Source organism: Sturnus vulgaris, chromosome 14 (assembly GCF_052056855.1).
Source record: "Sturnus vulgaris isolate bStuVul1 chromosome 14, bStuVul1.hap1, whole genome shotgun sequence".
Taxonomy (NCBI): domain Eukaryota; kingdom Metazoa; phylum Chordata; class Aves; order Passeriformes; family Sturnidae; genus Sturnus; species Sturnus vulgaris.
The window spans coordinates 10,134,717-10,154,947 of record NC_142256.1 but is presented as its reverse complement, the minus strand read 5'-3'; the positions used below and the strand labels follow the sequence as shown (position 1 = coordinate 10,154,947).

The 20,231-nt window shown below is 51.5% G+C and overlaps 2 protein-coding genes across 2 annotated transcripts; both read left to right on the top strand.

The window, feature by feature from the left end:
• The first annotated feature begins 190 nt into the window (after positions 1-190).
• Positions 191-6,183, top strand: LOC106859126 (putative P2Y purinoceptor 10). Its single transcript, XM_088173113.1, has 2 exons — positions 191-528; positions 3,601-6,183. The coding sequence occupies exon 2, from the start codon at positions 3,651-3,653 to the stop codon at positions 4,764-4,766; it is 1,116 nt and encodes a 371-aa protein (XP_088029239.1). The 5' UTR covers positions 191-528; positions 3,601-3,650; the 3' UTR covers positions 4,767-6,183.
• A 4,153-nt stretch (positions 6,184-10,336) lies between these two features.
• GPR174 (G protein-coupled receptor 174) lies at positions 10,337-17,176 on the top strand. The gene is made up of 3 exons (XM_014888086.2): positions 10,337-10,427; positions 11,797-11,866; positions 14,429-17,176. Exon 3 carries the CDS (start codon positions 14,810-14,812, stop codon positions 15,785-15,787), a length of 978 nt encoding a protein of 325 aa, XP_014743572.1. The 5' UTR covers positions 10,337-10,427; positions 11,797-11,866; positions 14,429-14,809; the 3' UTR covers positions 15,788-17,176.
• Positions 17,177-20,231: the final 3,055 nt, after the last annotated feature.

The following is a 20,231-nucleotide window of genomic DNA, read 5'->3' as shown; positions in this document are numbered from 1 at the left end:
TGATAGTCTGAGGCTAACCAAGCTTCCAAGAAAATGAGGGAAAATTACTCCCTTCCAGTAACTTACACTGGCAGAGCACTCGCTTTTCCTTCAGCGAGCACTTATTGGGAGGTTGCTCCTGTATTTTACAGCTCTTCCCAGGCAAAGTGAGCGTGGAGAGGAGCAGGAGCAGCCGGAGGGAAGGGCAGCATCCCCTCCCACAACCCCTGTGCCCAGAGGGGACAGAAATCCGTGGTGTCCATCCCAAGGCACCAAAGGACGTCATCGCCTTCCCAGCGGCTTTAAACGTCATTAACTGCTCACGTTTGGTGTGGAGAAGAGAAACAAAATACAGGATTTCCTGTTCTGCAGCCACCGGACCGGGCTGCAGATGCCGGCAGGATTTCAGCGCTCCGAAAACATGTGGAAGTCAAAGCAGGAGGCGCTGGGATGGCTGAGAAAATCAGTGGGAAATAAAAGCAGGACGCTGGCTGCTCCTGCTGCCTAGCTCGGCTATGACCCCCCCCCGAGCATGGGAAGCACAGGAAGGTGAGTGGCATTTCTGCTCTTTTCTTCAGGAGACCGAAACTGGCGCAGTTTTAGCAACTTTATCGCTTCTCTGCAGTTCTTCAAGAGATGGTATCGGGCAGGAGCTGGTGCAACATCCTCAGCCGCTTCTGTTGTGGTCACAAATTTGTCTCCGAGGGTGGGTGAGGCGAATCGGTGTCTGTGGTGTGAAGGAGGACGTGGGGAGAGGCTGTTTTAGCCAAAAACCTCAATTTTGTCCTTACTGACAGAGGCTGCAGTAAGCGACCAGCTTTATTTACGCATTTCCTATTAGTGCCTAGATTAAACAAACAAAATTATTGCTTACAACCCCGGTGCCAGAAAACTCCACTACTTAAACCAAGAGCTCATTTCAAGCCATAAGTGGATCTATTATTTTTTATTTTCTTTTTTTTTTTTTCCAAAGCCTGCTCTTCCCTCCAGCATCCCAGCGCCGGAGGGAAGGAGCTCTGTCCCCATCCCCCGGCTCGGAGGATTTCCCCAGCCATGTCTGGAGTTCAGCTTTAGCCTGGGTTGTCCAAGCAGCCCATGGAAAAGATGAGGGCGAGTTTGCCAATGGATCGGGAGCAGCAAATGCAGGAACACCCCAGTGGTGTGGGGCTGGGTGGGGCACGGGCTGATTCACACGAGCCGGGCGGTTTCCAGCAATGACAGCAACATTCGCCTCCAGGAACACTCCAAAAACATCAACCCTGGGAGCTCCAAGAGCTGCCTTGGCCTCCTAATTAATTGCAGAGTTATTTGATGTTTAATGAATGGCGGGGCTGCATCCACAGTAGGTGCTCTGACTCCTCGGGCACTGATATTGGGCTCCCTTCTGGAATTTCAGCTGATTAAAACTCAGCTTTGCAAAAAAAGAACAAAAAAACTCCCTGCTCCTGCCTATGTTTAAATCCACGCGTGGATGAAATGGGAAAATAATCAAAGAATGGCAGGAATATTTTATAGAAGATTTATAAAGGCACTGAACAAAACTTCAGACAGAGCCCACAGGAGCATCTCTGTCCTCACACAGCAGCAAAGCAGGGGGAAGCTGGAGGGACATGGGGCAAAGGGGAAACTGGAAAACAATAAAAAATTCACAATTTCCCAGGAATTGTTGTCGTGAACAAGCCTGGCCTGACCCCAGCCCAGGGTGGGGATCTCTGCTGCTTTCCTGCCACTGCCCTCCAAAGTGCTGCCACCCAAAGCTGTGTCAGGACCAGGAGTGGCACGCAGGAACAGGCACTGCTGTGCTCCCAGGGAAAGTCAAAATCATGGAAAAAACAAGCAGCGAGGCTCCCCACGGAAGAGGTGTAGGATTTGGGGACCTTCTGTGACCCTTTCCATGAGCCCACACCAGGTGCCACCTCTGTCACTGGACAGCTGGGACAGGAGGGGGGCACAGCTGCATTCCCCACGCTCCCTGGCAGTTTCCCCTCTCTATTTTCTGCAGGGATGTGAAGACAAGTCCTGTCATCCCTTTCCCTGGGTTAAACAGGCTGAGTGCAAAGGGCACAAGTCCCGCATGGATTTTTTGGGCAGGTGAGGAGCACAGGGATCCTGCAGGGACCGAGGAGCTGTTTCCCAGTGTTCCCTCAGCACAGATGTTCCCTCTCCCCTGCCTTTCCCAACTCAGTGGAGCAATCCCAAACCTCTGGCACAGTCGGCAACCGAGAGGTGCCCTCACTCAGCAACCCCAGTTCCACTGGAAAAACAAGGAAAAGCAAGAAGGCGGATTGGAAAAGGCTCTGCTTGGAAAGCAGGGTGTGAGCACAGACCCCGCTCACATCAGAGGTGAGGGTGGGGGCAGCCAGCCGAGGGGCTGGGGCTGTATTTTAGATATTTATCTGCACATAAAAATAGAAAAGATCTAAAATGATTATTTCCTCCTGAATCTGAAAATGTGGTAATGCCACCAAAGGAGCTGCCCACGTGAGGAGGAGCAGGATGGAGGAGACTTCACTCCTGGAAATCCATCCCTGTTACAAACACCCGGCTCTGGGAAACAGCAATGTGGCTGATTCTTAATTAATGACTGCTGATGAGGGGCTGGGTGACAACGACAGGAGGTGCTGAGGGCTCTGCCAGCCCCAGCTCCAGGCAGGGAAGAGCAGGGCAGGCTGCCCACCTCTCCATTTCCAAGGGAAAAGTCCCATTGTTTGTTACAGACAATGCTGCAGCCCCCAGGTTTGTATCCTGCTGCTGCCAAATCCCCTCTTCCCAAAAGAACAGATTCCTTCCCGTGGGATCTGCTCATGAATGGCAAAATCCATCACCTCTCCAGAGAGCAGCAGGAGCACCTGAACTCCCCATGACCCGCTAATAAACCCCCTCAGCACTGGGCGAGCTGGGATGGGTAAATGGAGGAGAAGAATTTCTACTCTAACTAGAAGGGAGTTGCATTTATCTCCCTGCATGTCCTGAGCAGTTGCTGGAGGATAATTCTGCTGCTGAGGGATAATTCCTGCTGCTCCAGCACAATGTGCCGGGAGTGCCGGAATTGAGTTAGCAGGACCAGCAGAGCAACTGGCGTGTGTTTGGCCAGTTATTAACTTATAAATCCAGCCTTAACTCTGGAGCCAGAGCTGATGGATCTGTCTGCAGCTCTCCCCTGGCCTCTGCTGCCTGGGGATGTTAATTATTGCCTTTGCTGCCGATTCACATCAGATCCCTGCATGGATCTGCAAAGACAGCGCCTAAATCCATTTCAAATCCCTATTTATTTACAGTCCAGCTGAAAGTACTTGTAGATGTGGAGCACCAATTTGACAGAGTGTGATGGAAAACTTGATGAATTAAAAGTGATCCTGGAAAACCCAGGAAGCTGCAGAAGTTGTCTGGCAACCGAGAGATGGATGTCACAGAGCTCAGGGCATTCACTGTAACTGGGGCATCTCACGACATTCTGCAGAGCATCTCTGCGAGGGGAGGGTGGAGGATGCCTGGAATCACTCCCTGGGCTGGGGTCACCCTTCCCACCACACGCATTGACTTACACACGACTGATTCTTCTGCCCTAAGGCACACGTATTGAGAGATTTTGGCTTTAAAGCATCTTTTTACCCATTCCAGAACCCCTCCCCCTGCCGTGACCACCCCATGAGTGAGGAGACCCGGCCAGGATGGAGAGCAACGTGTCCTCCGGGAACTGTTCTGATCCCCAGATGTCTTTCCAGTCCACCCTCTATGCCACCACCTACACCCTCATCTTCATCCCGGGGCTCCTGGCCAACAGCGCTGCCCTGTGGGTCCTGTGCAGGTTCCTCAGCAGGAAGAGCAAAGCCGTCATCTTCATGATCAACCTGGCCGTGGCTGACCTGGCCCACGTCCTCTCGCTGCCCCTGAGGACCTACTACTACATCAACCACACCTGGCCCTTCGGGAGCTTCCTGTGCCAGGTGTGCTTCTACCTGAAGTACCTCAACATGTACGCCAGCATCTGCTTCCTGAGCTGCATCAGCATCCAGCGGTACCTGTTCCTGCTGCACCCCTTCCGAGCCAAGGGCTGGAAGCGCCGCTATGATGTGGCCATCAGCGCCCTGGTGTGGCTCTTGGTGGGGGCCGCCTGCCTGCCCCTCATCATCGTCAGGAGCCCAGCCCTGTCCAACTCCATCAACAGCTGCTTCTCGGACCTGGGCGTGAAGCAGCTCAGCCCGGGGTCTGCCATCGCGCTGGTGACGGTGGCCGAGCTGTTTGGCTTCGTCATCCCCTTCGGCACCATCGCCTGGTGCACGTGGAGGATGTGGCATTCCCTGCGGGACGGCCCCACGGCGCTGCAGGACGCCGGCGAGAAGAGGAAGGCGCTGAGGATGGTCCTCATGTGCGCCGCCGTCTTCTTCATCTGCTTCACGCCCTACCACATCAACTTCCCCTTCTTCATGATGGTGATCGAGAACGTCATCCGGGACTGCGCCGTGCACCGGAGCACGCTGCGCTTCCACCCCATCTCGCTGTGCCTGGCCAGCCTCAACTGCTGCCTGGACCCCGTCCTCTATTACTTCATGACCTCCGAGTTCCAGGCGCAGCTGCTCCGCCACGGCTGCGTGGCGCTGAGAGCGCGGCTCCCGCCCCGCCGGGGCAGCGCCTCGGCCACCGACACTGCCCACGACATCCGTGTCAGGAAGAGGAATCTCCCTCGCCTCAAGTTCTGGTCTCTTCCCAAGTTCTTCGGCCAAATAAACAGCATGGACATCCCCGCCGTGCCGCCCGATGAGCTGCTGCTGGAGTCCATCTCCTGAGCGTCGGCCAGCCCTGTCCGTGCAGGGGCTGCTCGGAGCTGCAGTGAGGGCTGCTCTGCTCTGCAAATCCCTCTGGAATTGTCCTTGTGTGCTGCAGATGCCAGCACCCGGTCCATAGGGACGTTGTGATGCCAAAAGATTTGCTGGTTGTGTTGTTGCTGCTGAGGACTGTTGTCTTCCATCCCCTCAAAAGTCATTGTTGATGCCAAAGTTTCCCCTGTGCTGAACTGCAGTGGGTTCAGGTGCCTCATTTCAGGTGTTTCAGTGCTTCTACATATTTGTCATTTTTGGGAATCCTTCTGAACCCCGAGCTGTGAGTGAGTTGCTCAGCCTTGGCACAGCTCTGGGGATTTCAGCCCTGATGCTCACACGGGGCTCTGCATCAGGACACTTCATTATCTCCATGTAAACTGAACCTTTCCCACTGCAAAAATGCATCACCTGGGTCCAATCCAGCCTAATTTGGACTGCAAGACTATAACCAAGCAAAGAGCATTAACCTGTATCACATCAGTGTTATAAGGGAGGGTTCTAACAAACTGGGCTCAGCTCACCTGCTGGAAAATGCACCCAGGGCTGAGCCAAAGGATCCACCTGGCCCCTGGGAGCTGCAGCTGCTAGACTGATCATGGGGAATCGATATTTGAATGACAAATTATGATAGCTATGCCACAAAGAGGGAGCTGTGCCACCTGCCAGGGCACAGGAAATCACAGCTCTGTTGTGAGCTGCAAAACCAGGGACTTGTTGGTGTCTCTTGTGTTGTTATTTGGAGTCTTGTGTTAATTGTCGTGTTGCTGACGCGTGTGGTTGCACATGAAGATGTTATCCAAACCTTCAGTTTTGCTTTGAGCACCAAAAACCATCCCAACCCCCACTGGGTACTGAGAAAATTTACAGAACTGACTCCAGTACACCCTGAAAGCTTCAGACTCTGAGGAAATAAAATGATCCCAATGTGTATTTGAGCTTCAGGAGCATTATTTTAGGTGCTTGGAAATATTCTCATTGTGCCCCACATCTGCTTTCAGAGCAGTGACACAATTTGGAAGATACTCCCCAGTCTGAAGTTCAGAGAAGCCTCAAAGACTGGCCAGTGCAGGGGTTCTGAGGTCTCCTCCTTCCCAAAATCTCTCAGGGAATTTTTAAAGTAAATGTAGGCAGAGAGGGACTGATAGAAAACAGCTTTTCCTATGATTGGATGCACATTTCCACTCAGTACAGCGTTTCTGGAAAACACAGAATGGGCTCTGAGGCTGGATAGGGGAGACCAGATGGGAGATCCAGACAAACTGAAGGAATTTACTTTGGTACTTGAAGATTGCCAGAGACAGGTAGAAAACCCCGGGGAGCAGGCAGAAAAGTCGCTGCCCTGGGGCTCATTCTGTCCCAAATCTCCTCCTCCTCTCACAAAAAATATAAATAACAAAAGGCCATGTTTTCCTTGTTTGCTTGGGGGGGAAAAAAAAGAGCTTTCAGGGCTGGAAAAATGCTGTTTCAGATGGCCCAAGCCCAGCAGAGTGTGGAGGCAAAACAGGAAACCCTAAAAACCTCACCGATGCTGGGACTGGCTCTGGGCAGCTCCTTCAGACAGGACAAGCCACACCAGCAGGATCTTCACCAGGACTGTGCCTTTTCCAGGGTGTTTTGGGAATGGCACAACCCCAAGGAGCTGGGCTGGACATGCAGGTGAATGACCACAGACAGGTCATTCATAAATCCACCCTGAGCAACAGCAAATCCTGGATTGTGGCTCCAATTTTGCAGCCAGCACCAGGTCCAGGTTTCCCAGGAGCTCCAGTTCCCACTGGGACTTTGCCAGTTTGTTTTCAGATTGCTTTTCTGACATTTCTGCAACACAGCTTGCCCCTTCCAAACAGGGAACAGGAAAGAGCAAACCCAAAACTCTCTCTGAGGTCACGTGGAGACTCAAACCCTCCCTGCAGCAGAAAAGTCTCTCGCTGGGTTGGACACCCTGGATAGCAAGGAGGATTCTGCTGGGTTTTCTGTAAATCAATCCCTGAAGAAACATCCTTTGCCAGTACAAACTGGTGCTTCCTGCTCTTCCAATGCCCTCCAGCCTCCTGTTTTACCAGTAGGATCATCATGGAATAGTTTGGGTTGGGAGGGACCTTAAAGCTCATCCCACCCCTGCATGGACAGGGACACTTTCCACTGTTCCAAGCCCTGTCCAGCCTGGCCTTGGACATCTCCAGGGATCCAGGGGCAGCCACAGCTGCTCTGGGCACCCTGTGCCAGGGCCTCCCCTGGAACAATTTTTTCCCAAGATCCCATCTAAACCTACATTTACATATCCCTAAAATTATGTGGTACTTGGGAGTATCCAAGCTGTCCCTTGCACGACACTTTTTAGGGCCCCACAGGGAGGGAGGGGAGCTGCTTTTCTCCTTGCTAAAAATACCTTTATCCTCCCTTCATGACCACATGCTCCCAGTCCAGCCCCAAAGTGACTTTGCCTCTGGAAAACCACTCAGCCTCTGTGGAGCCCTCACAATCGAGCCTTTCCTGATTTTTGGCACCACTGCTGGCAAGGGGCAGCTTCTCCACCCACCCACCTCGTGCTGGAGAGGGGAAGTGCTGTCCCTGGCAAAGGAACAAACACCAACAACTCCAATCCTGAGCACGACTCCAACACACTGGAAACAAATTTTGCTGCTTCAAACCCAGCCGAGCCAGGGAGTGGCTCTCCAAGCCAGGGAGCCTTTTTCCAGACAGCCATGATTTCATCAGACCTCAATCCAATTTTTTGATTCATGTGCTCAGCCAGCAACACCCTGCAAAGCCCAAGTTTGGGGTGTGGTGGGACAGCACCGTGTGACAGCCCCAGGTGTGTCCATCACCTCTCTCATGCTCCAGGGTCCTGTTCAGGGCACAGGGGAGAGGATTTGGGAATTCTGTGTGGATGCCACGGCAGTGTTCAGCACTGGGAGGGTGCTCAGCATTCCAAGGATCAGCCAAAGCCTCATCCCTGCACAGCCAGCACATCCTTCCCTGCAGACACTGCCACGGCATCGCCCAGCCCTGCTCCTTTCGCAGGGATTTTTTGGTTTTTAAAGAGAATTCCCTGCTGCAGGCACACAGAGCAGGGAAATCCAGCAGTTCTTAGCCCTCAGCCTGGTGTCAGCAGCACGGCTGCATCCCTGGCTCCACGTGAGCCCTGCTGATGCTGGGAGCTGCATCCATGGACCTGTGTCTGCTCCCCCTTTCCAGACATGCTTCTCTCCCCTGGGACAGCCCCAGCCGTGTGCAGAGCAGACAGACAACCTCTTCCCAGGAATTATTTCTATTAAAGACAGGCAGTGCAGATCAGAAAGACCTCAGCTGGTTCTCTCTGAGGAGCTCCTACAAGGTCATAAAGCACAAGCTTAGATAAACTGAGAACTCCCAACTCTAATAAGATACAAATGGAAGTAAAGAAAAAAAATTATAATCAATACAAGAGAAAAATACAATTTTAAAATTTAACTTTATGCTGTAAAATAATTGCTTTGTGACTTGGTGCCCAACTCCAAGACATCCCGATTTTTGGTGGCCTCAACTACAGCAGGATTGGAAGGTCCAGCCAGGGTTTTCCCCGGGGAGAGCAGAACTCAGAGCCTGGCACTTGTCTGCTGGTAAAGGCACCCTCAATTCCCACCCCACACCCCAGGAATGCTCCTGGAGTGATGGGAAATGGGATGGATGCCAGTGGCAATGCACACAGAGCACGGTGCCAACAAAACAGGATTTGGGGGTGCTCTGCAAGGTGGTGTTGAAACAAAAGCTCCCTCAGAACCCTGCATCCACTCCCTGCCCCGAGCTCAGGCTCTGCCTTCCCATGACCAGGCTGCCTGCTGTGGAAATGTGCAAAACTGAGAATTCACCACGTGCTGCAGTGGGAAAAGCAAAGGAGCCCAAACCCAGCTGCTGCTCAGCCACAAGGGATTGGTGATTCCTGGCACTGGCCTCAATTTTATTGTCCATTAAAGTCACCTCCAAACCATCCCTCAGTCCTCGTGGGAGGCAGGGAGGCACCAGAGCCACACAGGGAAACGCTGGTGGAGCAGGGGCAGAGAGTGGAGACTCCTGTGTGGGGTCACATCACACGGTTTTGGGGAGAGGAAATAAATGAGAGCATGGCAGAGGTAGCTGGTAGGAGGTGCTGGGGAAGTTTCACATCCCAGATCCTGCTGAAATTAAGGAAACATCCCAGGACTGATGTGAGCAGAGACAGCATCCTCTGCTGAGGGCACAGCACCGAGGAGCCCCTGTCAGCACCAAACCCCATCCCCACTGCTGCCAGCCCGAAAACATCAGTCCAAAACCCAGCCCTGCACCACAGGAACAGCTGCAGAGAGGATCCCACAGGGCTGAAAGCTCTGGCTCCCACATTAATTAAAGAACATCAAGCCATCAGCAGCTTCAGAATAAAGCTGGAAGCTTTAACCAGCAGGAGCATCAGCTGCTGGAGCAGGCACAGAGCTGCATTTTTGGGAGATGTGGTCCACAGAGCCTTAGAGAGGGGCTGGGCCACCATTGGGTGACAAACCCTGTGCCCTGCAAGGCTGTAAGAGCCATTAATCTCCTGTAAATCATCATAAAAAGGAGTGTGGAGAGCTACAAACCCTAAGCTGGAGTTGTGATATGAGGAAATCGATGCTTTAAAGGAGCAGGTGTAATAAAATATTTATATATATGCTGTTCTCCTGGGAAGATGTGTAAGAAAAATGAATAAAGGCAAATTACAAAGTTGCAAATCTCTGCAGAGCTTCTCTGGAAATGGTTAGCAAAGTCACTTTTGTTCAAATTAACCAACTGAATCGTTGCTCCCTTAACAAGAATTCTTATTGATGTTCCTTGAGCTGGAATCCTCCTCTGGATAAGCAGGGAAATGTTGCTTTTCAAGCTCAAAGCGCAGCCAGCTCTGCCCTCTGCCGATGGCCGGGGGCCACGATGGGCCAGGAGTGTGGCCGTAGGTGACACCGCTTGATGGCACATCTGGAAAAGAAGAGCCCTCGGCTCTCACCCGGGTTTGCTCCATGAGATCTGTGGGAATCCCCTGAACGAGATAAAAATGACTGCGGAGAACTCGCTGCTTTTGGGGAGCCCAAATCTGCTCACGATCAGCTTCGGGGGGGGGACCCTAAAGCCCCCAAATCACTTGGGAACAGGGATTGCAAAAATCCAGGGGTTTTTGCAGGGGGGCACAAAAATCCAGGTGAGAGGGAAGGAAAAGAATTGATGAATCCTCTCATTGCCTCCGCACCTGTCACAGAGGGGCTGTGCCAGAGGGTCCCTGTCCCCAGGGGCTGAGGGGTCCCAACCCCACCCCCGGCAGCAGGAACAGCTCCTGGGGTGACACCAACGCGACAGCGACAGCTCCCAAAAACACCCCGAGACCGCGACAGCATCAAAACACCCCGAGACCCCCAGCACCCCCACAAACATCTTGAAAACCACGAGAAGAGAAGGAGAGCGGGCGATTCCCGGCGGGAGGAGGGCAGGGACACCCCGGAGCGGTGCTGGGGCCCCGCCGTGCCCGTCCCGCTCCGCAGGGCGCAGCCGCTCCCCGGCACTTGCGCTTTTGCTTTGCTCAGCGAGGGAGGGACAAGCCCTGGGGACCTCTGCAGACACACCGGGACAGCCTCGGGGCCAGCAAAGGTAGGGCTGGCATTGCTCCCTCCCGCTTTCCTTCGGGTCGGGCTGGGCGGGTTCCGCTGGGTTCTTTTGGATTTTTGGGCGGTAGATTTGGTGCGGCTGAGCCCGGAGTGGAGAGAGGGGATGGGACAGCCCAGGGACAGCCAGGGGGGTCCTGCCTTCACCACGGATCTGGAAACTCCCAGAAGAATTAGTTAGAAGGGAGGAGATGCAGAGTAAGCCCAGCTATAGGTAAGGAGGTAATAATTCATTTATTGAAGAGCTGCAGTGTGTGCCCATGGGATGCTCTGAGCATCCGAGTGAGAGAAGGGGGATGGCTGAAGCTAAAACACCCAGCCTTGAAGTTTCAAACCGTGTTTTCTGCTATCATTGAGTGAGCAGCTGAATTTAAAGATTAATCTCAGCTCCAGGGATTCTCAGCCTGTGTGAACCCAGCCCTACCTGGGATGGGACTCATCAGTAAGGGGCCTTTGAGGCCACACAGCCTCACCCCCCACAAAGGGATAACTGACCCAATTCCCACTGATCCACGTTTTCCTTGGGTTTGTCTCCCTCTATTTGTCTCATGAATTCTCCCAAGTGTTCCTCACAAGTGGCACCACACTGATTTTCCATGGGCTGATTTCCATTTGACTGCAAGAACCAGGGAGGAGAAGGAGGAGGACAGGGTTACCACAGCACAGGGACACGGCTGTGCATCCCTGGGGGTCGTGGCTGATAATCTGGGGGATATCTCACAACTTTGGTGCCAGAAACATCTCCCAGGGACATCAGAGTGTGCCAGGAAGGGAGAAGGAGGGCAGGGGATTAGGAGGACACACAGCACTGCTGCTCCGGGTTATTTTCCCTTCTTAACCGGGATAAATATTAACAAAGGAGGACAAGAGCTTTTGCAAAGGATTAAATGGCAAAATCAGAGTATTTCACATGGCATTAAACCAGAGCATTTATTTTTTTTCCTTCATATTCTTGAAATTTAGTTAGCACAGCAAGGGGCAACACTGCTCTGATGGATAAAGAAATAAATCCCAAATATCTACCAGGAAACTATTTCAAGGCAGAGAAGCCTCTTCTGTCATTTGTTAAAAGAACAAAAAACTAACCCCATGCTACATTCAGTTCTGGTTTTAACAGTTCTATTTTCAGCTAATACCTCATAAATTCTACTTCCTGCCAAAGCAGGACAGCACCATTTCAGGTGAGCCAGAGAACAAAGTGGGCACTGGGAAAAGCCCAGGCCACCCCTGGGCCAGCTCTGCCCTCCCCAGGGCCCCTTTGGAGGGACAGAGCCACCCTCACCCTGCCTTCACTCGCACAGGAAACTGAATTTCCATTTGATGTTTCCCCTGTGCATGTTCTGCTTTTATTTTAGGTTGTGAAGGAGAAGAAGGAAAAACACAAGAGAGGTGTCAGGCACAGCCCAGCCCAGCTCCCCCAGGAGGGTAAGTGAGCAGGGGACACCGGGGGGGGGCTGCTGTGCCCCTGTCACCCCTGGCACAGGTTTTATGTGTTCTTAAAACACGTCCCCACACTGAACACGAGGGGACTGAGCACCCCCAGCTCACCTGGGCCAGCAGCAAGAGCAGGAGGTGCAGGATCCATCCATCACCTGGCTCCAGGGAGGAGCAGGAGCCACTGGCAGACCCCAGCTCTGAGAGGGCTCAGGCACGAGGCAGGGTCAGCACCCAAAAATCGAGCCCAGCCAGGAGCTGCTCTCAAATTCTCTTTCCCCCACCCAGCTGGGTTTAGGAGCTGCTGTGGGTTAAACCCCCAGGATCTGGACACCTCTAAGGCAGCCTCAGGTGAGGAGCCCGAGCTCTGCCGAGCTGTGCTGAGGCTGGGGGAGCAGCTCCTCACCCTGCTCACAGGTGGGCTCTGCCCCCCAGCCCCTGCAGGTGTTCTCATGGAGCACTGGATACCTGGCTGTCCTCCAGCACAGGGAAAATGCCTTACCCAGGATGTAGCCAGCTCTAACTCGCTGATTTTAGGCTGCCTGCTACTCTTAGCTGCTGCTCTGACTCATTAGGCACAAATCTTCATCCAGTGCCCCAGTGTAGCTGATTTGGGGGGTACCCATGAAAAAATCAGGGAGGAAAGCTGTTCAGGGGGAGAGGGAGGCTGTGCCTGTGGAGAGTCTCTCACCCACCCCTCACAGTGAGGGGGAAGCAAGCACAGGGCATGCAAACCCAAATTTCCTCTTTCTGGAGATTTTTTTAGCATCCTGCTGGTTTTTTACACAGCACATGGGGCTGAACTCTGTGATGTTGCTGCTTGGGATTTCCAAAGCGCTATTTCTCACATTGCTGAGTTTTTACAGCCCCTCCCCAGCTCTGAGGGTATCTCTGGGTGTCCTGGCCGAGCCCTCTCACTGCTCCCCACCTTCAGCTGGACCTCGGGGACCCCTCGTGCCACAGGGAGAGGCAGAAAATGCTCCAAGCATCCCCCCTGTCCCAGGGCCAGGCTGGAGGGAGCAGGGAATGGAGCAGGGAAAGTTTCTGTGTGATGGGGATGGGGAAGGGCAGGAGCTGGGTGCAGCAGGAAAAATAAGATGTGCACGTGTGGATGGACTGGAGGTGCACTTTGTCCTTCCCTCTGTGTGTCCCACGGCAGAGATGGAGTTAAGGTGGGTTTTCCCACCTGGGAATGCAGCCAGAGGAAAAGGAGCATGATTGAGTCTCCCTGAGTGGGTGACAGGAGCCCCTACCAACAGGAGAGGAGAGACAAGCGAGTTTAAATGGATAAGAAAAATTGTTAAAATAAAAATATTATTAATTGTCACTTCTGAAGCATAACAGGATCATTTCACAAGCCATTTTACCCCACTGCTTGAGTTATCTGCTCTCTCTTTAGAAGAAAGGAAGACATGTCAGTCTCCTTAGTGAGAGAAAATACTAAAATAGACATGTTTCCTTTTGTGGCAGATTTTCTGTTTCCACACAGAACTTCTTCAAAGTTTCGGTTCCATCACACCAGCAAGTGTTGAATATCTTTAGTAAGTGTCCACATTTTGTACCTAAGCACTGGAAACAAATCAGGAGGGACTGCAGCAGATGTCATTTTGCCTTTAAAATTTAATTTAAAAAACAATTAAAAATGAAAACATTTTAAATTAAGTAAATATGCCTTTGGCACCTGCGTTGGTACCTACAAACTTCTCCCACTTAGACCTGCAGGATAATTCTTCATGTGGAAGCCAAAGGCAAACCTGAGAGGGTTTAGGCAGAAATCCAAATTTCCTCTAGATTTATCAGATCTGGCTGAGGTTTTTGTGTCTGACACAGTCAGATAACATCACCTGTTTGGCCTGAAATTTAAAATAAAATCCACCTCCAGCCTCCTTAGTACCAGTTCTGGTATTACCAACAGCCCAAGATGTGCACGATGGGTAAGGACAGGCTTAGAAAAAGCAGCTGTGAGGAAGCCAAGTTGGGACCAAAGGCAGGTTGTTCTGTAAAGGATGGTTTATGTCCTATTTTTAAAAGTGAAATTAAAAAGTTGACCCTGCTTTGGTGGAAGCCACTGGCCTGGGACTCCTACCCCACGACACAGCAGCAGTGGCTGCACTAGGGGAAAGGTTTGTGTGCACATGGGCTACAGGAGGAGCAGATTTCCTTCTGTCACCTGCAGCTGGGGAGGGTGGCAATGTTCTGAGAGCCCTCCTGGGAAGCCAGGGGAGTGTTCCCCTCTGGAGTTTTTGGGAGGTGAGAGTATTCCCAGGGAGGGAGGCAGGTTTGGAGTATCTCAGCATTGATCACGTGCTGGGACACAGGAGGAGCGACACCCCCAGGTTTGCAGCAGAAAATGAACATAATTCCTATTTATCACTTGGTGGTTCTGCACCTGCACTGGGCAGGGCGTGCTTGCTGGGCACCAGAAGAGCTGATCACCAGCAAAGCCACTCAGGGTTCTGCTGGAGAGATGCTCCAGCTCTTTCCAGCTCTCCTGTAAGTCCGCCTCTGTTCTTCCCCTGTCTCCCAACAATTCTCCAACTTTGTGTCTTCCAGCTGCGGGGCCACGTCAGCTGTTGAATCCGTGTGCTGAGAGAAGAGGCTGAAATGCCACCCAAAAGGTGACAGGGACACAGCTCTGGTGAGGAATTGTCCCCTTGGGCACACAGCGATGTTTTTCCAGGTGTGGATCCCTCCTGCCCATCCTGCAGGTGACCCCAGCGAGCTCTGACCAAGACCATGAGCAGGGCAGGAAGGCAGGACTGGAATTAACTCCCTGCATGCCAAAACCCGCCACGATGAGCTGGTGACTGGAGCCTCCCACACGGATTCCGGGGCTGGACGGTTCCCTTTGGATGCTGAGGCCACCCTGGCTGCAGGACAGGCAGGATGGATGAGTTATGATGCCAGGGCTGAGCACAGAACTGGAACACAACCATGAGCAACAGCTCCTACTGCAATGAGACAGACCTCAAACCCTACTATGCTGTCACCTACACGGTGATCCTGATCCCCGGGCTCATTGGGAACACCCTGGCCTTGTGGGTCTTCTATGGCTACATGAGAGAGACTAAAAGGGCCGTGATATTTATGATCAATTTAGCCATTGCTGACTTGTCACAGGTGCTGTCCTTGCCCCTGAGGATTTTTTACTACCTGACAGGCACGTGGGAGTTTGGAGGAGGTCTCTGCATGCTCTGCTTCTACCTGAAGTACGTCAATATGTATGCCAGCATCTACTTCTTGGTGTGCATCAGCGTGAGGAGGTACCTGTTCCTCATGCACCCCTTCAAATTCAGTGACTGCAGGCGTGTCTGTGATGTCTACATCAGCATCGTGGGCTGGGTCGTGGTCTGTGTGGGCTGCCTGCCTTTCCCACTCCTCAGGATGCAGCACCAGCAGGAAAAAAACGCCTGTTTTGTGGATCTTCCCATCAAGAAACTCGACCTGCCCACTTCCATCACGCTGATGACCATCGGGGAGTTGGTGGGGTTCGTGACCCCCCTGCTCATCATCCTGTACTGCTCCTGGAAGACAATCTTATCACTAAAAGAGAGGCACTCTGCTTCCCGGGACCTGGGCGAGAAGAAAAAGGCTTTAAAGATGATCCTCACCTGCGCCCTGGTGTTCCTGATCTGCTTTGCACCTTATCACATCAGCTTCCCCCTGGATTTCTTTGTGAAGACCGGGCAGATCCGGGAGGGCTGCGTGCCCATCTCGGTGTTCCACGCCGTGGCTCTGTGCCTCGCCAGCCTCAACTCCTGCGTGGATCCCATCATCTACTACTTCACCACGGATGAGTTCAGGAGACGCCTCTCCAGGCAGGACCTGCAGGACAGCATCCAGCTGCAGCACCCCAGCTATTGGAGGAAGAACTCCAGGGACGTGCTCAGGGAGGACACCACGGAATACTAGAGCTGCCCTTGCCAAAAAGCTGCCAGCACTTCCAATAGTCATGAAATTTTGGTCTTTGCCACAGTTTTTTTTTTCCCTCAGGACGCTGAGAACAACGACTCAAATTTCTGCTTTTGGTGAGGGTTGGAATAAACACCACCCCACCCCCCCCCAAAAAAAACCAAACCAAAAACAAACAACCAAAAACCAAACCTGACCAAAAATCTGTTGGTTTAATACTTCAGGTGCAGATTTTCACTGAATATAAATAGGAGCATTTTCATTCCTCACTGGGCAGCAGGAGGTCACTGACCATGGGAGAGGTGACACCACACCCCACTGTGGCATCACCCAGCCATGTCCTGGCCGGTGAGAAACAACAAAGATTCTGGGGTCTTGCTGTGCAGGAATTTGTTCCTAAAAAGTACTGGATGCCACAATATTCTCCGTTTCTGAAGCACAAGACAATTCAGCAGAGACTGATTGTCCAGAGGGTGCCCAGAGGCTGCTCCAGCCACGCTGAGCATGGAGTGAGGAGCAGAAGGTGGCCCCAAAGGATTTCTCATTTAAACAATTAATGAAGCTTCATTGGGGGGTGTAGCAAACGCCATCACCCCAGATCACACACTCACTGAAGCTCCCACACACTATTTTTCTGCCATCAGTTCCCACTTCTGGATGCAAAGCCAAGGGTTAGAGCCAAGCCTGGGGTTTGGAACCAGGGGCTGTGCTTGGAGGTTGCTCATTCGAACCAGGTGTCCATCAAGCCTTTCAGATCCTCTTTTCACCAAAAATGGGGCAAATCATTTCCCTTTCACTGATAACTGACCCACAGCCATCACATCCACTCCCCATGAACAGCAGCAGGATTCAAAGAGAGGATCCAAACCTTAACAAAGTTTGCTCTAATGGGAACTCCCTGGCAGCAAAGTCAAAGGTGCCTTGAGAGATTTTTAAGAAAGGCTCAAAGGTGGATTTTTAAAAAATAATAATTGCTTTAAATTCAAACCACAGAGACTTCGGGCTTGACTTTGGTATTTCAATTGCACCTTCTTGTAAAATGTTATTTTTCTGGGAACATTGGAAACGTTACATTTGGAAATGTAAAATACTGTGACAGTATAATTTTTTAATTTATGCAAATGTTGTTTTATAATTTATATAAGGGACACACGCATTGCAGGAAAATGATGTGAAGCCCAGAACACAAGCAGTTTTTCTTTTCAAATGCTTTTTCATATAATAAAAGAAAACTCCACCACCTCTTCCCTACAGGAATCTGAGCCAGTGCCTGATGGCTGAGCAAGCACTGATAATTCATGGAAACCACAAAGCACAATTCACAGTGATGAAAAAAATATTTATTTTTTTATTTCCAGTTGTATATAATAAAATAGTCATTTCTAAAAATGTTTTTTAAATGTAATTCTTGGCTCCTTCTCCCCCCTGCATCACCAATACACACAAACATGTGGCAGCACTTGGATTTGATGCCTTTGGAGTACCTGCAGAACATTTTACATGCTTCTCTGAAATTATTTTATTCTTCTTCTTGGGGAGAAAAATCAAGGGACAGGTTTCCCAGGATAATGGGAATTCCTCCAGCTGCAGGCATCCAGCCCATCCCTGTCCTTTCTGGCCCCCATCAGAGGGGACCAGGCTGGTCCTGTCCAACCCCCCAGAGTCACTTTCAGCTCCTGAGGAGAACGAGCTGTTACATAAAGCCATGTCAGAAGTTCAGAAATTGTTCAGTCACAGAAACCTCAAGCAGCTGAAGTTTTCCACCCAGAAAACCCCGTGGGTGCAGCAGCACCTTCCCCCCCCTGCCACAGAAGCGGGGCTTATTCAAATGAGTGTTAATTATCTCTTTTTACAGGAAGTTGGTGCAATGGTCGGGGTTGGTGACACGAGATGAACTCAGGGGACACCTCCCTGCCCTCCCCCAGGGCACCTCTGCTCCAGGTGGCCTCTGCTGGGGCCACACTGAGGTCTCACAAGGCCCTGAGGATGCTGCAAATGATGCCTTGGGTTTTAGCTTTTCTATTTTTCACAATCTCTGCTGCTTAGTGTGGAACTTGTAACTTCATATTAGGTGTTAGTGAGTTCTCTTCACAGGGCAGTGACAAAACAATTCCTTTCCAGCCAGAGAATCGAGGACACCTGGTACCCAAAAAGCAGAAACAACGGCGAGGGAAAGGGAAAAGCCAGGGGGGCTGAGACTTCATAGCCTGGGGCTGTGGGTGGATAACTGACCCCAATGTGCAGATGAACCAAAACTTATAAAAGTGTCAAAACTCGTGACCAGGATCCATCTCAGATTTGATTTGGGTGTAGCCCTGGCCGGGCTCTTGCACTGCCCAAGGTGAATCCTTTCAATAAATCCCTATTTAATCCCTTTTGCTCTGTCTAATCTCTGTTCCAGGTCAGCCTTTCCAGGCATCAGTTCTGGCACCCCAGATGTGACATCAAGGCATCTGGAAAACCCCTGGACTGGAGGAGCACCAGGCATCACCACCAACAACTGCAGAACCAAGATGTTCCTTAGATTAGTTACCAGGAGGTGGATTTTCATGCTGTGGATATTTTTGCCATACCCCTGTATTTTTATTTTCTCAGGATCCACTGCTGGATGAGCTGGATGATCTTTAGGAGTCCTTTCCAGCTCCAAATATTCTGTGAATCTCTAAAATAATCTGAATAGTCTGATCTGCAGCACTGAGATGGGAATCTGAATGAGAATGTAACTGAGAAAAAAAACCCTCAAACCCCAAAATATTCTGCAGGAAGGGTTTCCTCTGGTTGCAGCCCTCCCCAGGGCCTTGTGAGGTCTCTGCCAATGCCCTCCCCAGGCTGGCTCTGTGCTGAGGTGACAGGTGGCTTTTGGGCACAGAATCAGGTTTAATTCCTGCTGGGCCAAAGGAAAGCCACTGTGGCGAGAGCACAGCCTCAGGGGTGGTTTTGAGGGGGAGCTTGAGCTGTTCAGAAGGAGCAGTGAGTTTTGGGAGCCTTGCTCACACATGGCACAAGGTGGGTTGGGGTGGCAGGGTCAGGGGGAGGCAGAGTTCTGGGTCTGCTCCAACCCTGCTCCACTTCCATCACCTCCCCAGGGCTCCCAGCCCAGCAGCAGCTGCCCAAGCTCTCATCACCCCCTCCTCCCTGCCACTGGCACCGTGAGGAGAGACACAGCAGCTTCCCTGGGGCTTTTTCTGAGCATGCTGAGACCCAGAGCTGCCCTTGCTGGCAGGAGCACAGCTCCCTTCCCTTCCCTTCCCTTCCCTTCCCTTCCCTTCCCTTCCCTTCCCTTCCCTTCCCTTCCCTTCCCTTCCCTTCCCTTCCCTTCCCTTCCCTTCCCTTCCCTTCCCTTCCCTTCCCTTCCCTTCCCTTCCCTTCCCTTCCCTTCCCTTCCCTTCCCTTCCCTTCCCTTCCCCCCTGATTCCCCAGGAACCCCTGAGCTCTGGTGCTGATGAATTCCCAGTTTCAGTTCCATGTCGTTGCTGCTTTGAGCCGTCCCATGGGGGCACCTTTGGGTGTCCCTCCCTCCTACCCTCTGGAATGGAACACCCATGGAATCCCAAAAATCTCTTTTTGCCATGGGAAGGGCTGATTTACAGCTTCTCTTACCAAAGCAGAATTTTTGTCTTCTCACACATCTTTTCTTTTACCAGTACTGTTTTATTTGCTGTTTTGTCACATGGTTGCTCAACATCCTGAGCAGAGTCCCCATTTCTCTGTAACTTCTTAGATTTTCTTGCTGGGGTTAAGGCACATTTTACTGCACTTTTTACTTCCTTTTTCACTTTGCTGTTAAAAACGAGCCTCAGCCCCAGCTCGTGGGGTGTAAATGAACACACAGAGCACCCCTGGCACTGCTGGACTCTTCCTCACTCCTCAATAACTAAAAAAAACCTCCAGAGAGTGACCCAAACATGAACCCACACCATCTAAAACAAAAATAAAAAGCTAAAATCTTGTCAGAGATGTTTTGATAAACATCATGACCAAAAATAAGCTGGAACCATCAGGGCAGTGCCTGGTTTATGCTGCCAGTCAAGTCAGGGCAGAGGAGCTACAGCCTTTGGGGTAATAAACTCTGGGAATTTGATCTACACGATCTACAGCTGTGGCCAAAAAATCGGATTTAGAAAAAAGATTTAGTTATGTAAAGCCATGAGAACAAAATAGTAGAGATAAAATACAGTAAAGTCATTGTCTCAGAGGGGAAAGCCTGGTTCTGGTTCCTGCTCCCAGCTCTGTTCCTGTCTCTGAGGTCACACCAACCCTGTCAGGGCCAGGGTTTTGTCTGGGTCACCCAGAGGTGTCACCATGAGGTTAAAGAGAGGGGGAGAATGAAGCTCCTCGAGGCCAGGTATCTCCATGGTCACCACGAGGTTGAGCTCCAATCATCAAGATAATAATTTTCACCTCCATCTTGCTCAAGTTTCCTTCTACTCCCCTCTTCCCCCCC

Coding starts and splice junctions, on each gene's coding strand:
- LOC106859126 (XM_088173113.1), top strand. CDS start 3,651: ATGGAGAGCAACGTGTCCTCCGGGAACTGTTCTGATCCCCAGATGTCT.
- GPR174 (XM_014888086.2), top strand. CDS start 14,810: ATGAGCAACAGCTCCTACTGCAATGAGACAGACCTCAAACCCTACTAT.